The 17,067-nt window shown below is 45.2% G+C and overlaps 1 protein-coding gene across 1 annotated transcript; it reads right to left on the minus strand.

The window, feature by feature from the left end:
* Positions 1-4,620: 4,620 nt before the first annotated feature.
* On the minus strand, positions 4,621-6,501 carry LELP1 (late cornified envelope like proline rich 1). The gene is made up of 2 exons (XM_025287358.3): positions 6,363-6,501; positions 4,621-5,151 (listed from the first exon to the last, which is right to left on the minus strand). The coding sequence occupies exon 2, from the start codon at positions 5,128-5,130 to the stop codon at positions 4,810-4,812; it is 321 nt and encodes a 106-aa protein (XP_025143143.1). The 5' UTR covers positions 5,131-5,151; positions 6,363-6,501; the 3' UTR covers positions 4,621-4,809.
* Between the last annotated feature and the right edge of the window lie 10,566 nt (positions 6,502-17,067).

The following is a 17,067-nucleotide window of genomic DNA, read 5'->3' on the forward strand; positions in this document are numbered from 1 at the left end:
TTGGTCTTCAGTCCTTTTCCCTCTGAGTCTGGGTTCTGGATTATCTTGGCATAAAATAGAGTCAGAAATCCTGTACTCTTCCAACAACCAAGCCACTGTGACTTCGGGTACATTGTTTTCCTCTCTGGAATTTTGTTTCCTCACCTGGACACTGAGGGCCTGTTAAATGCCGCATCCAACTCTCATATCCAGTGATGACAAAGTCCGCTTCTGACGCCTACTGTGATTCGTGATCTCCCGGGTCCCAGCTGGGGAATAGCTTTCAGGCTGAGCATCACTTCCTCCTAGCCTGGGAGAGAGTATGGAGCTCTCCAGGTGAGATATTTGAGGTTTCCTGTACCTGGAAGACAGGTGCAACTAAAAATACCCCAGTATGCATTTTATGATCAGTTTGTATCTTAGAATCCCTATGTATTAATATTTGGCATTTGACTCTCTGTATTTACTGATCTGTTTGCTGACCATTAACAGCTGTGACATAGAAGCAGTTATGACTTGTCGTCATCAATAAAGCCTCCCAGGGTGAGCCTGTATGTGAACCTGGCTGGAATATCTGGTCACATGGAAGCAGAATGGGAAAATAGCACAGGTTTGGTAACTGGTTACTTCCTGCCATCTCCCCAGGTCCATGTGTGTAGAGGTGGGGGATTAGTGAACATGATCGCTAAGGTTCCTTTCAGCTTCAAAGCAAGACATCCTTGTATTCCGTGCACAGCTTTTCATAGTACTGGCTCACCTTGCCTGTTGCCCCCAGCTGGCCTCATGGGAAGACTTAGAAGTGCTTTTCCAAGACTGACGGTACACGCCCTGGTTCTAGAGAAACCGTGATGCAAGGGAGTCTAGGGTAGAGTATCCTCTTTCTGCCCTTCTGAAGGACCCTCAGAATGGCTTTCCCAGGAAAGGAGAAGGCTTGGTCCTGCCCACTCCCATTATCTGAGAGCCATCAGCCTGGCACTGCACAGATTCTCAGGGTGCCACTCTTCAGGTGTTGCTTATTTACACAACCCTCTACCTTTGGAGCAGGTGACTGCTGCTGGAGCTGGGAGTAATTATGGCATTCTGCAGGGAGATGGCACACTCATCATGTTCCAGCCATCTTCCAGCTGAATTGCCTTTGATCCAGGTTTTTTTTCCCCTGCCCCGCTGGGAAAGTAGCCATTAAGAGATGTCTATCTTTTGTTTCATTTACATAGTAGAAAAGAGAACTAAATTGGCTGATGGATGGTTTCACGTTCTCAGAGCTGGCCTCCATCCAGTCTGTGCCATATCCTCAGGACCCCCAGGAGAGCCCCAGTCCCTGACCCACACTGCCATGGAGCCGCTTGGCTGTGGGACTATGATCCTATGCCTTGGAGGCAGGCACCAGAGCAGAGGCGTGCTCAGGAGAGGAGAGGTGGAGAAAGACATTCTTCCTTCTTTTCCTTTTCTTTTTTTGTTCATTTGAGCAAATGAGAGGAGCTTGAGGGTCTCTGAGGCATTCATGATTATATCACTTTTTCCTATTACAAAAGAAATAGAAGCCTATTAATAAAAAGGCAGAAAATAAAACTACTTCACCAGTTACCCATAACTCCATTGTCCTAAAGTGACTAGAATGCTGACAAATTTCCTTCTATTATTATCATTATTATAGAAATTTTGGATTAAACATAACTGTTTATGCCATACATTCCATTAATGTTTATATCAGTTCAGTTCAGTCGCTCAGTTGTGTCCGACTCTTTGCGACCCCATGAATCGAAGCACGCCAGGCCTCCCTGTCTATCACCATCTCCCGGAGTTCACTTAAACTCACGTCCGTCGAGTCGGTGATGCCATCCAGCCATCTCATCCTCTGTCATCTCCTTTTCCTCCTGCCTCCAATCCCTCCCAGCATCAGAGTCTTTGCCAATAAGTCAACTCTTTGCATGAAGTGGCCAAAGTACTGGAGCTTCAGCTTTAGCATCATTCCTTCCAAAGAACAGCCAGGGCTGATCTCCTTTAGAATGGACTGGTTGGATCTCCTTGCAGTCCAAGGGGCTCTCAAGAGTCTTCTCCAACACCACAGTTCAAAAGCATCAATACTTTGGTGCTCAGCTTTCTTCACAGTCCAACTCTCACATCCATACATGACCACTGGAAAAACCATAGCCTTGACTAGATGGACAATTGTCTCTGCTTTTCAATATGCTATCTAGGTTGGTCATAACTTTTATTCCAAGGAGTAAGCATCTTTTAATTTCATGGCTGCAGTCACCCTCTGCAGTGATTTTGGAGCTCCCCAAAATAAAGCCTGACACTGTTTCCACTGTTTCCCCATCTATTTCCCATGAAGCGATGGGACCAGATGCCATGATCTTTGTTTTCTGAATGTTGAGCTTTAAGCCAACTTTTTCACTCTCCTCTTTCACTTTATCAAGAGGCTCTTTAGTTCCTCTTCACTTTCTGCCATAGGGTGGTGTCATCTGCATATCTGAGGTTATTGATATTTCTCCTGGCAATCTTGATTCCAGCTTGTGTTTCTTCCAGCCCAGCGTTTCTCATGATGTACTCTGCATATGTTAATGTTTCATTAAATAATAAGTCCAAATCTATTTATCCAAATCTCTGTTAGATTGAATTGTCTCTAAGTCACACTGTGATAATTTGCTTTATATAGACTTTTTTTTCAATTTGGAATTATTTTTCTTTGCATGAATTCCAAGACAAGGAACAATTGGGTCCAAGAGTTGAATCACTTTATGCTTTTGATACATATCATATTCTTTAAATTATTTTCTAAAAGAATTTTGTCTATTTACACTTTCTCCAATAGTGGCACAGTGTTTAGCATTGGGGTTCTGGGGTTTATTATTTAAAATGATCATTATAAATTCTATGTATAATTTCATATTTATGTATTTATATAAGTTTAGATACATAAATATGGTTTCTGCCTTGGGGTTATGCCTGCAAAGACCCATCACATACCCAGATTATTTGAATAGTTTTCTTCTGGTGCTTTTATGTTTTGTCTTTTTGATGTGTTTATCTTCCAGAGATTTGTTTTGGTGAGAGGGAAAAGATTAACTTAAATTTTTAAACAAAAATTATTCTAGCATCAAAAAGTGGCCATTAAATATGTGAATAAGAATGATACCTTATTGTTCTATTTTCCTTCTCTCTCCTCCCTCTTTTCTTTTGGATTTCTAGTGGGTGGAAGAGTTCCCCACCTGTTACCAACAGTTGAATGTGCCCCACCCCCCCGATTCCCTACATCAGACTTTCAGAGGTTCCTGCGTCCAGGAGGAACCTCTCTGCAGGACCCTACAGTGTGGGTGCCAAGCTCCCATTCTTGCTAGGAGACCCTGAGACCCTCAAGGCTCTGCATGTCAGAGAAGACAATTAGTCATTTTGACATCTGAAGAAATGAGGGGATTGTACCCTAAAGGCCTTGTCTGGCTCTTGTGCCCTAAAAGTGCTTCTGCAACCAGCTGATTATATGACCTTGGCCTAGTGGGGGCCCCAGATGTCTTTTCTTGGGCACATTTTGAACTATTTGTACTTACTGTACCCTTTGCTGTCCTGAACCATTTTCCAGACTCAAAGGGATAGAAAGATGTTTATGGGCCATGATTCTACAGGAAGTACCTCAGATTTGGCCTCTTTCATTACCTATGTGATAGTAGAGAATCCTAAACCTACTTCTGCTCAGATGTTGTGAGCTGGGACGTTGTTTTTGGAAAGAAGCAATCAGATTTCTTTTCTGGAAACAACAGGAGTGCCTCATAGCATATCCATCAACAAGCTGGGTCCTCCTGGTCAAGGACCAGGGCACATTCAGGAGCCTCTAAGGGGTGAGGAGACCCATCCTGAAGAGGAGTGGAGACTGGTGGAGATGAGGGAAATTGAAATGGTGGCGGTGAGTCCACATTCCCGGGTCCTGAAGTTCTGGTTCCTACAGTTCTCTCTTTAATTTTACATGCCCCCTCCTCATCCTAATATCCTTCCCAGCAATACAAATGATAACTTCCCTTTGGTGAACTGAGCCACTTTGGATGTGCACTCCTTGTAGCTGTGTGTGTGCTAAGTCACCTCAGTCATGTCTGACTCTTTGCAACCCTATGGACTGTAGCCTACCAGTCTCCTCTGTCCATGGGGATTCTCCAGGCAAGAATACTGGAGTGGGCTGCCATGCCCTTCTCCAGGGGATCTTCCTGACCCAGGAATTGAACCCAGGTCTCCTGTATTGCAGGCAAATTCTTTACCGTCTGAGCCAGCAGGGAAGCCGGAGGGAAGCAGAGCTAGAGTTTAAACACATGCAGCCTGTTTTCAGAATGTCCCGGCCCAGCATCATGCAGTGGGACTAAAAGCCATGGCAGACTTCTTTCCTTGACTTTGCTGGATCTTTCCCCAGTGTCCACTCCCTTTCCCCCCTCATGCCCGCTTCCCGCCTTGTGCTCAGTGTGTGCCCCGGGGATGCCACTTCGATAGCCATGTTTATAGCTTTCTCAGGTGGTGCTCTAACAGGGGCATGTTCCCCGGGTGCACCCCTCAGAAGATGCCGCATCCCTCCATGCAGCAGGTGGGGTCAGATGCATGGCCATCTTCCAAGGTTGTTGAGTGTGGAGGGCCTGGGTCCTAGCCTCACTCCCCCAGGGGATTGCTTCTTACTGGTATAAAGCTGGAAGACAACAAACAAACCCCCAACTGCCAAGAAACCAGGAGAAGGAAGTCTTGCACAGCAGAGGAACATGTTTACTTGTCAGCTCATGGCTTCAGCTCTCAGCCCCTTGGTGGTGAACATGATGAGATGGCGGAGGTAGTGGGCTGGGTGGTGCCCTTGGTGCCTCACTCTGGGGGTGGGCAGGGAGGTGGGCATTTAGGAGGACAGGACTTGACACATGGCTTAGGAGGGCAGGGTGGTGGGCAGGGTGGTGGGCAGGGTGGTGGGCACTTTGGGGGTGGGGGGCACGATGGGGGACATGGGGGACACGGGGTGCACTTTGGAGGTGGGCACTTTGGTGGCTGGCACTTTTCAGAGCACCGCTGCAGCAGCCTCTTTAAACAGCTGGGCTGGCATTTCGTTTCGCACTTTTGTTCACACTCGGGATCACATTGCTTGGGCTCATTCTTGGGCTCACCAGGTTTATTTTTATCATCACTCGACATTCCTTCTTGATTCTCTGAGCCCTGTAAAGAGATACATGACAGGTTGTTTGTGGGAGACCATATTGCAGGGCTGGAGGGGGGCCTCCTGCTCCTCACGCGTCCTGCCCTGTGCCCAGCCTTATTCTTAAGAAAGCCTTTCCTGGGACACGTTCAGGCTCTAGACCAAATTCCTATCTAGGGGTTGTCTTCTTGTCCTTGCAGTGCATTAGTGACAACATTTCTTGATCTCGTCGCCCTTACTTTGCTTTCTCTGCATTTATCCTTGTCTCCGTTCCATAGCTCCTAGAGCAGGAGTTCTTAACCTAGGGTCCTGGGACCCTGCCCAAACTCAACATAAGAACCATACTTAACCATATATTTACCAGTGTAATCAGTATCTGCCATAACCCCATATATTTTGTTTCATTCATTTAAAAACATTATTCCAAGGAGTCCATAAGTTTGGAAGTCCACATTTCTAAAGGCATCCATGACATGACAATCGTGTTAAAGAGCTCTTGTAAGAACACCTCCCCATCCCTCTGGAAATTGAATGGGAGGATATATTAGTGGGCTTAGTGACCCAGGACACTTATTTCAATTCTATGTCCTGTCTAAGCCCTCAAAACCTTAAGAATTGACTTTTTTTTTTTTTAATTTGAGGAATGAGGATGGAAAGAGTTGAATCCCCACCATGAGTGGGCTCCCATGGACCACTCTGGAAACTCCTCTCCTAGTTGATTAGGATGAGGGAAGAAGTTAAGAGGAGATAAACGGGGAAGTTCTAGTTTCTCTGAAAATATGAATGTCAGAGCCACAAAACGTGATTTTCAGGAGGAATTCCTTTTCCCCCTCTGTTAAATTTTGCCCTGAGCTAAGTCTTCCTCTATAGACTGTTTGACTTCTGGATATGGACAGAGCTCTTAAGTCTCTAACAATACTTGCAAGTTGGATAAACTTGGCACATCTTGGATTTCCTTTAACAGTATAAAAATAAATGTTTAAATCTACTTTTGTTTTAAAGTCAGTATGACTTTCTGAAGAGACAGATAATTACATTGAACTCCAAAATGGTTAAGAATCACTCTTGCAAATGAATTGTAGCTAGCTCTTGCTACTGAGAATGAGAGGAAACTTTCACCCAAACACAGCCGTCATTTCAACCTTGTTCAGTGCCTGGGCTGTGGTGGGTCATTCCCCAGAAAGGAGAGGTAAAAGATGGGGGCATTTCCAGTTGTTGACATGCAACTCACCCCTTTGTGTTGTTACTGAAGCTGACAAGTAGTCGAGTGAGGTGGATATTATGGCTGTGCCCAGGAAGATGTATTTTCCCCTCTGGTTCCTCTGCCCAGCTCTGAGGAAGCCAGAAGAGGAGAGAAGGAGACAGCCACTTGTGACCTCATTGCTACATCATCAAGTAGCGATTGTTGTATGACTCCAGAGCTCCCAGCTCAACTCAAGTCTTTGAACATAAGAATAGTCTATGATCAATACCTCCTTTGCTCTCTCGTCCTCTCCCCAACCCTCAAAATTCATGCTGGTGAAATCAGGCTATGGTGAAGGGTACTGAACTCTAAGGACAGGGAACCTTATTGTTGCTGGTGGCAGAAAAGCTCTGTTGGCACCTGGTCTCTCTTTCCTCCCCTAGCCTCCCAAATCTTAACTCCTTTGAACTTGGCTGTTGTTTATCTTTCTAGGAGAGCTTCCCAGGACCTAGCACAGCTGTTTTGACTCTCCTGTCCTCCCTGTGTTTTTAGCATGAGATTCTGAAATCTATTTTTAAAGCTCCATACTCCCTGGTTCAAATTCAAGGATTACCTTAGCACTTTTTCTCAGTATCTCTCCCTGAAATTCACAGTTTTCTGGATTCTATGATTTTTTTTTTTTAATCAAGGAGTGGCCATCCCTTGAAATCTAAGGTAAATCCTGCCTATTCTAAAGAAATTGAGTCTGATGCCCCTGACCAGTTCTGACCTGTTGGGTTAAGCCCTGTTCCAATGCTAGAGTAGACAAGGTTGCCTCTAAGAAATTCTTTCCTTGGTTTTTCAAAGACCTGGCCAGGGAGTCTTTGTGGTTGCAATAGGGGTGTGTCTAGGGTAGTAATAGGATTAATAAGAAAGGCAACTAGGGCTCAGACACACATGATACCTTGAACCCTGGTCCAGGAAATTCATCTTGGCATTTACTGATGAGTGGACATCATCATTCACTGATGAATCATGAGTGATTTTTGGCTAAAATTGTGATATGATCATGCCTAAGGTGTTGAAAGATATTTCTGACAGCAATGTAGGGTACATTGGGGAATGCAGTGGTGGAGTGAAAGTTGAACTAGGTTGTTTCAAAGAAATCAGAAAAATTTCCAACTCTGAAGGAAGGCAGTGGTGGTGTGGAAGAAAGAGGGTGCCAATGAGACAAACAGCATCAGAGAGGCAAATTTATGGGATTTGTTAGTGGAAAGTTAAGAAGAAAATTAAGAAAGAGGACTCCCCGGTGCTCCCATTGTTAATGTGTGCAGTGCATGCTCAGTCATGTTTGACTCTTTGTGATTCCATGGACTGTAGCCCACCAGCCTCCTCTGTCGATGGGATTCTCCATGGCATGAAAGCTGGAGTGGGCTGCCATACCCTTCTTCAGGGGGCCTTCCCAACTCAGGGATCAAACCTGGGTCTCCCGCATTGCAGACACTTTACCACTGAGCCACCGGGGAAATTCTATTGTTAATGGGCAGTGAGGAAACATAAGAGGTTTGTGTTGGAAGAAAATGAGTTTGAATCTAAGAGTTTTGTGTTTGCAGTAGAGCATCTTGAGTGGTTATTGGAAAGATGGCTCTGACTCTTGCGTTGCTGGGCAGACCTGAGAGCTTGAGTTCACTTCAGCCCAATATATGTTTACTGAGTGGATGAGAGTGAGCTGGTCCAGGAAGAGAGGACTGGGGGAGAGAGGAGTAAAGATACTGGGGAGGATAGGGAGTCCCAATGCAGGGTTTATTTGGTATTCACAGTGGATAAAGAATGTCATAAAACCCAAATGAACCTAAATGAAAGTCCAGGGTGGGCCAGAATTGAGCCCCCTGTCCCTGGGATAATTGGTGTTAGATGCATTGTCTTGGTGTAGCCCAATCTTCATTTTTTTACCTCCATCAGCTTGTTCAAGAGCTTTATCTCTTCAAAGCTATTGAAAGGCAGCTCTTACACCCACCTCAAGAATCCCAGCTCCACCTGCTGTTCAGCTCTGGATCAGAGCTAGCAAGTGGATATGGAGGAGTCAGTCATCTGTGACCATGATGAAAGAAGATGTAATGATTTCTACCGGCTGTTGTCATCTTCCACTCTCTCCTTTCTCCTCTCTCCTATTTCTTGCTTAAGAAATTACCACTAAATAAAAGTCTATCACTCATTAAATTGTCAACTGGACATTTGTCCATCATCTTTTTAGTCTTTAACCCCCTTCTTTAAAGGGTTACATTTACTAATAGGTATCTGCTTATGTTTGGGTTAGAGTTTGGTTGGCAGCTAGCTAGCAGCAAGGCGCTCCTGAGATGAAACACAAAACAGGTTTCTTTTAAAAAATTTTTTAAAATTTTTAATTGGAGGATAACTGCCTTGCAACGTTGTGTTATTTCTGTTGTACAACAATGTGAGTTAGCTATAAGTATACATATGTCCCCTCTCTTAAGTCTCCCTCCCACCTCCACCCCAAACCCATCCCTCTAGGTCATCAGAGAGAGAACAGACTTGTTGAGGGGCTGGATCTCAGAAGGAAAGTGGCTGGAAGGGGAGATGAGGGGACATCAAAGCCCCCAGGTTAAGAACGAGGACCTTGGATCCAGAGCCTTGGGTTCAAGTCCTGCTTTCGTACTTAATAAATGACCCTTATGTGTGTGTACTCAGTCACTTCCATTGCAACCCTGTGGACTGCAGCCTGCCAGGCTCCTCTGTCCATGGGATTCTCCAGGCAGGAATACCGGAGTGGGTAGCCATGCCCTCCTCCTGGGGATCTTTCCAACCCAGGGATTGAACCTGTATCTCCTGAGTCTTCTGCCCTGCAGGCGAATTCTTTACTGCTGAGACATCTGGGGAGCAGAAATGACACTTAGTAACTGGTTTAAACTTTTTAAGTTCCAATTCCCTCAACAATAAAGTGTGAAAATAATAGCACCCATCTTAGGATAATATGTGATTTATACTGAGAGCTTATAACATACCAGGCGTATTTCCAAGTGCAAAGCCTGCAGTGCCATCCGTCATCCTGCCTCATAGTACTTGTAGGTTGTGCAAATTCAGTAAGGCTCTACGTATGACAAGCCCCCAGTAAAAGTCTTCTGTACATATGGGTTATTATTTTTAGTGCATTCCTGGCTTTGTCATCACTGGGCTTGTTAGATCTCTCTTTGCCTCTGTCTCTGATCTCTCTCTCTCTCTGTCTCACCTCCTGATTTTGACTCTGAAATTCCGTTTCTCCATATTATGTTTTCCTGTCTTCCAGCCAAAGTTCCTGGTCATCTAATCTAGGAAGATTAGGTATTTCAATATTAGCTATTAATGGATGATTTCAGTTTTGAGGAAGGAGAGTTGATATAAATGTTAGTGATAAAAGCCAGTACTTTAAACATTCACTAAGGCCAGAAAAGTCAGGGGACCATTCAATGGTTTTTCCTTGTGAGCCTGCAGGCCCCATAGGTCTGGATATTGTACCAGGCCAGGGAAATCTTTTCTTTTCCCCAAACCTTAAAATTCTTATTTTGTATTGGGGTAAACCCAAAGAATTGATGCTTTTGAACTGTGGTCCTGGAGAAGACTCTTGAGAGTCCCTTGCACAGCAAGGCAATCAAACCAAAATCCTAAAGGAAATGAACACTAAATATTCATTGGAAGGACTGAGGCTGAAGCTGAGCTCCAATACTTTGGCCACCTGATATGAAGAGCTGACTCATCGGCAAAGACCCTGATGTTGGGAAAGGTTGAGATCAAGGAGGGGAAGGGGAAGACAGAGGATGAGATGGTTGGATGGCATCACTAACTCAATGGACGTGAGTTTGAGTAAACTCCGGGAGATGGTGAAGAACAGGGAAGCCTGGAGTGCTGTAGTTCATGGGATCGCAAAGAGTCAGACATGGGCTAGTGACTGAAGAATAGCCAATTAACAATGTTGTGGTAGTTTCAGGTGGACAGCAAAGGGGCTCAGTCATACATAAACATGTATCCATTCTCCCACAAAACCCCTCCCATCCAGGCTGGCACATAATATTAAGCAGAGTTCCATGCGCTATACAACAGGTCTTTGTTGATTATGCATTTTAAATACAGCAGTGTGTACATGACCTTCCCAACTCCCTAACTATCCCTTTCTCTATCCCCCCTCCAGCAACCCTAGGTTTGTTTTCTAAGTCCGTGAGTATCTTTCTGTTTTGTAGGTAAGTTCATTTGCATCATTTCTTTTTAGATTCCACATATAAGGGATATCATACAATATTTCTCTCTCTCTGTCTGGCTTACATCACTCAGTATGACACTGTCTAGGTTCACCCATGTTGCTGTGTCAGAATTTTTAAATTCACTTGGTTCCCCCTTTTCTGTTTTCTAGGTGAAGTTGCTCTTTTCTTCTCTCTCTTTTCCTGTCTCTCATGTGATTCTTACTGAATAAGCAGGACTCATAGGATAAAGTCAGAAAAGAGCTCTACTCCTTCCCTTGGTGCCTCTTCAAATTCTCTCTGTGGGATTGTCTCTTTCCTTCCTCTTGGGATGGAATCTCTAGCAGATGCCATTAACTTTTAGGATCCTGCTCAGACAATAAGGAATTCTCTGGTTCCTATTTTAATAAACAAAAATTTACTTATTTATTTTTTTGGCTGCAGCAGGTCTTAGTTGCAGTGTGCAGGCTTCTCTCTAGTTGTGGGGCACGGGCTCAGTAGTCGCGGCTGATGGGCTCAGTTGCCCTGTGGCATGTGGGACCTTATTTCCCTGAACAGGGATTGAACCTGTGTCCCCTGCACTGGGAGGTGGATTCTTAACCACTGGGCCACCAGGGAAGTCCCTAAACAATCTTATTTCAGTAATCGGAAGGTGCACTTCCCAGAACATTATATTTCCTTCTCTTTCCCACTTGGGACCAGAAAAGAGAGCATCTTCTCTATTTCTCTATTCAGAGTTTCCACTCCCCTTCTTAACTCACCTGGCCACCTCTGGTTTCTGGGGGAGGGTTTGAAAAGGGAGAAGAGACGAGGGGCAGGAAGGTTCTTATCTGACTGATACTGCTCTGCACTGGCATAGGGCCTTTCTGCATTTGGCAGGTGGTTAAGTGACCTTTTCTCGGGTGGGAAACTTGAATATGTTCTTCAGCCCCTTCTGTCACCCACCTTGTTGAGGTTTTAACTGCAGCATTATTCAGTATTGGCAAGCATACCTGCCTCCCACTCCTACACACCCGAGGGTTGAGCAGTTCTCCTCCAGGTTCTTTCCACTGGAATTTCACCTGTAGGTGGCCCTCTTGGATTGGATTTTACACAGCCCAGAGAGCCAGTTCTTCCTCTCCTGTGGCCCGTGGGAAACACAATCTTCCCTTTTCATTGTGCATCAATTCCCAATGGTGATTTTTATGTATTTTTGCTTATACATTGTGTATTAGGTGTATATTAGTTCCACGACATCTTCATGGACATAGTTTGCTCTTTACCCAATTTGACTTTACTGCAGTATTTGACACTGTTGTGTCCTTTTTGTCTCTCTCTCTTTTTAAAACCCCATATCCCCTTGAGTTGGGCTTCCCAGGTGGCTTAGTGGTAAAGAATCTGCCTATCAGTGTAGGAGGTTTGGGTTTGATTCCTGGTGCCGGGGAGATGCCCTTGAAGAGGAAATGGCTACTCAGTCCAGTATTCTTGCTTGGGAAATCCCATGGACAGAGGAGCCTGGCAGGCTACAGTCCTTGGGGGTAGCAAAACTATTGGATACAACTTAGCGACTAAATAACAACACCCCCTGGGTTCCTCTGTTACTTAGATGGTGTCCCATTTCTCTGGCCTCTTCTACCCGCCTCTTTCCATTAGATATACTTTGGTTCCTCAAACAGAATTCATCACCCTCTGCATCTTTTAAACATGCTTCTCTCGTGTGCTCCAACTCTGTGAATAGCATCTCTCTTCACCAAGACCTGAAACCTGAGATCATCCTAGCCTCCTGCCTCCCACTCAACTGCACCAAATGTGCCGCTGGGATCTGCCAGTTCTATTTCTCAAATCACAGGTCCTTGACCCAGGCTGGTGTTTGGGAGCCCAGCGAACACCTCTCTCACTGTTGCTGCCTTCTTTGAACTTGTCACTGTCACAGGTCTGCAAAGTGCCCAACTCAAATCTCTTCTGTTCAGTGTTGTATAATAATCTAAATATAAATAAAAGGAAGCCCGCACATCCTCAGCTGTTCAGTAGCACCCTTGCCAATGAGCTTCACCATCTCAACTCAATGGGTCTTTCTCTAGGAAGGAGGCTGAGGAGCTGAGGGTAGAACACATTCTGGAGATTCACCAGATGGGGGCCCCCAGGAGGAAGGCGTTCCAAGTCATTTCCCTGTGTCTGTTTTCCTTGGATAAGACAATATCTCTTTCTTGTAACTTCTGCCATTCCCCACCCCTCTAAACTCACCCACAGTGGTCTGGGCATTAACTGAACAAAAGTCAATGTTCTTCAGTGATATTGTTTTTAATAGCTCAAACAGAGAGGCTGGGTCATGAGTCAGCAGGATTGGGGGTAGAGGCTGCAGTGTTGGTCCTGGAAAGAGCCTAATTAGCAATAAGAGATGAGGTGTGCACAGTGGGGAAGACAGGAGGCTTCAACAACTTCTCTGTGGCATGGAGGAGAGGAGCATGGATTCTGACATGACTTTTTTTTTAAATTTATTTTTACCTGGAGGATAACCACTTTACTATGTTGTGTTGGTTTCTGCCATACAACAACATGAATCAGCCATGGGTATACATATGTCCTCTCCTTCTTGAACCTCTCTCCCACCTTCCACCCCATCCTACCCTTCCACGTTGTCACAGAGCATCAGATTGAGCTCCCTGAGTCATACGGCAACTTCCCACTAGCCATCTACTTCACACATGGTAATGCATGTATTTCAATGCTTCTCTCTCAATTTGTCCCACCCTCTCCTGCCCTCGCTATGTCCATAAGTCTGTTCTCTATGTCTGAGTCTATGTTCCTCAGACTCAGAAAAGGTTCATCAGAACAATTTTTCTAGATTCCGTATATAGGCATTAATATATGATATTTATTTTTCTCTTTCTGACTTTACTCTGTATAACAGGTTCTAGGTTCATCCACGTCACTAGAACTTTCTCAAAAGCATTCCTTTTTATGGCTGAGTAATATTCCATTGCATATATGTATCACGGCTTCTTTACCCATTCATCTGCAGATGGACATCTAGGTGGCTTCCATGTCCTGACTATTGTAAATAGTGCTGCAATGAACATTGAGGGTGCATGTGTCTTTCTCAATTCTGTTTTTTTTCAGGATATATGCCTAGTACTGGGATTGCTGAGTCATATGGTAGTCTTAGTCCTAGTTTTTAAAGGAATCTCCATATTGTTATCCATAGTAGCTGGATCAATTTGCATTCCCACCAACAGTGCAAGAGGGTTCCCTTTTCTCCACACTCTCTCTAGCACTTATTGTTTGTAGATTTTTTGATGATGGTCGTTCTGACTGAGGTGCGGTGATATCTCATTGTAATTTTAAAATCATTTGGGAGAATCCTGGTTTTTTTTTTTTTTCCTGTAGGAAATTTGAAGGAAAGCTCATGTTTCCTTCCCTTTGTGGGACTTTTCTTTGGCCTCCAGAGGTGAAAGCTGCTGGTAAGAGACTGAGAGCACTGTGGGAAGAGGGTGTAGCAACAGGAGAGTGCCAGTATTCTGCCCGCTAAGGTGATGGTCCTAGAGAAGCGCACACCTGCCCAGGCTCCCAGGAGCTCCCTGGAACACATCTGACCACCCTCTGCTCTCTGTTTGGATTAACTGTGGAGTTTCATGATCCACCTTCAGCCCGGGGAAGTAGTCTCTTCTGGGGCTGAATGTAATTCAAGTTTTTGGATTAAAATAGAGTGTATGGTAATAGGGAACAGAATCCAGGTGCTTTATGAACAAGTCAGGGAGGGCAGTTTCAGTGTGTGAGCCTTGATGGAACAGGGAGTGCTGCACAGTGGGGCGCTCCTGTGGGCTGGGGATAAGGAAGAGTTTAAGAACATGGCAGTTTTGTCTATACCATGCAGTCTCCTGGCAGAGGAGCTGGGAGAAGTTGTGCTCTGAACTCTGGGGAAATCTTGATTGGTTTAAGCAGATGGTGCTTTTTTTTTTTTTTTTTTTTTTTTTTTTAAATTTTCAGCTGTGTTTGTTCCTGGTGCATGTGTTCTAAGTCAGTTCAATCCTGTCTGACTCTTTGCGACCCTATGGATTGTAGCCGGCCAGATTCCTCTGTCCATGGGATTCTCCAGGCAAGAATACTGGAGTGGGTTGCCATGCTCTTCTCCAAAACAAACTTGAGCACAGTGCATCGGCCAGGGATCAATCCCAGATCCCCCTGTGGGAGGTGAGAATTCTACCACTGAACCACCAATGCCCCTCCTGAAAATTCTTAACAAAGTTGTTGCTTCACAGGGAGGCCAATTGAGAAAAAAGAAAATCCGTGTCCTTGTAGGAATCTCATATTACCAGCAGGGGGCAGCATGGTAGAGGCGACTACAAGTGGAAAGTCTGGCCTTGTCCTGACCACAGCAGCGAAGAAGGAATAGGTCTGGTTTCTAGGGAAGAGTTTGAGAGCATGGCACTTCTGTATACACCGTGCAGTCTCCTGGTAGAAGAGCTGGGAGGAGTGGATTTGGAGAGGAAAACTCAATACACTGTGATGATCTCTTTCTCCTTGAGTCTGAAGAGAGGCCGTGCCTTCTCAGTTGTTTGTGTTCCCCGCTTTGGCTGGAAGTCAGGGGATGATGCTGGGCAGAGGGATGCAGTGTCTTCATGATCAGATGGTGGAGGGTGGCTTCAGAGGTGTCGCTTCTACTTTGGCAGGATTCCTGCTGGCTGGGGGTAGGGGACACAGCTTGGGAGGGCAAGGCTTAAGGTCCTGGGGAGGGGGCCAGCATGGGATTTTGCATTGTTGCTGCTGCTAAGACATCTTTCTATTCTTCTGAAAATTTTTATTGCAGTATAGTTGCTTTACAATTTTGTGTTAATTTCTGCTGTACAGCAAAGTGAATCAGCTTCGTGAATCCAAAAAAATCCAAAAAGAAGGAATAAATGTATGCATATATTTTGTTGTTGTTCAGTCGCTAAGTCGTGTCTGATTCTTGCAACCCAATGGACTGTAACCCGCCAGGCTCCTCTGCCCACGGGATTTCTCAGGCAAGAATATTGGAATGGGTTGCCATTTCCTTCTCCCTGGGGAATCTTCTCAACCAGGGACTGACTGGTGGTCTCTAGCATCTCCTGCACTGGCAGGAGGACTGTTTACCACCAGTGCCACCTGGGATACCCATGTGTGTGTGTGTGTGTGTGTGTGTGTGTGTGTACTTTTTGGATTTCCTTCCCATTAAGTCACCACAGAGCAATGAGTAGCGTTCCCTGTGCTATATGGTAGCTTTTCATTAGTTACCTGTTTTAGATGTAATAGTGAATATATGCTAACCCCAATCTCCCAATTCATCCCACCGCACCCCCCTCCCCCCTTGGTGTCCATATGTTTGTTCTCTACATCTGTGTTTCCATTTCTGCTTTGCAAATAGCTTCATCAGTACCATTTTTCTAGATTCCACATATATGCGTTAATTTGAGATATTTATTTTTCTCTTTCTGACTTTTTCACTCTGTATAAGACATCTTTCTTGTTTGAAAAGAATCTATAAGCAAGAGAAGATCTTCTGTTGTTGATGTTGACACCTTCTTAATTAAACCACCACCGCTCTACCATTACCCTCAGGGGCAAACTTCCCATCAGGGATTCTGGCAAATCTGCCACATCCCAGGACCCTGCACTTGCAGCAGCTGCTGGGGAAGGATTGTAGGAGTACTTTTTTTCCTATAAATGGCCCCTCTCTCTGCCCTGAGAAAGTCACTCTTGGGCATCCCCTGTCTGTAACTCTAGAGGGAGCCCGGGTTGGCATATCAGGCTCTTCACATCCATTGGAGCTATTTCACTTACCTGAAATTCCAAGCACACCTGACCTGTGAGGATAAAGCCAAGTGGGCTGAAGAGACTCCAGCCCTAGCCCTTTCATGATGGAGTCAGCCCAGGCTGGGACAATACCTGGAATCCACCGTGACTTGCCAGCTCCAGGTATAGCTCTCCACTTCCTGAAACACCTGTCAAACCCCTTCTTTGTATAGAAGATCCTCCTTTGTCACCAGCTGGTGTGCAATGGCATTTCCTTCTGTGCAGAAAGGACAGCCCAGTATGAGACGGGTGTTTCACGTGCACGTCAGTCCACTGTCATCTCCTCGTGCTCCAACAAAGCAGTCGACTGAGTGTGAAAACCCAAGGTGGAGGGGCGGCACAGCAATGGGTTCTGGGAGGCTGGGTCACGCCATTCAGTCTCTTCAATCTTCCACACCCGCTGTGCTTCTGCTTCTGTGCCATGTCCAACGGTTCTCTTTAAACCTCTAGCCAAGCCCCCGTCTCTGCATCCTGCAGTTTGAATAAGCATATGTCAGGAATGTCCAGAGAAATAGAACCAGTAGGAAGTGAATATGTATATTTTTAAGAAATTGGCTCATGTGATCATGGAGGCCAGCAAGTGCAAAACCTGCAGAGCAGGCAGGCTGGCTGGAGACCCAGGGAAGTTTGCAGTTTGAACACACCGCCAGCCTGGTCATAGAATTCCCTTGGGACAGGTCAATCTTTTTTTGTATTCAGGCTTTCAACTCATAGGATGAGCTCTACTTACATAATGTAGGGTCATGTTTTCTTCA

This window comes from Bubalus bubalis, chromosome 6, assembly GCF_019923935.1.
Source record: "Bubalus bubalis isolate 160015118507 breed Murrah chromosome 6, NDDB_SH_1, whole genome shotgun sequence".
Lineage (NCBI taxonomy): Eukaryota > Metazoa > Chordata > Mammalia > Artiodactyla > Bovidae > Bubalus > Bubalus bubalis.

Bases quoted from the DNA above. Each gene is read 5' to 3' on its own strand.
- LELP1 (XM_025287358.3), bottom strand. From the start codon at position 5,130: ATGTCGAGTGATGATAAAAATAAACCTGGTGAGCCCAAGAATGAGCCC.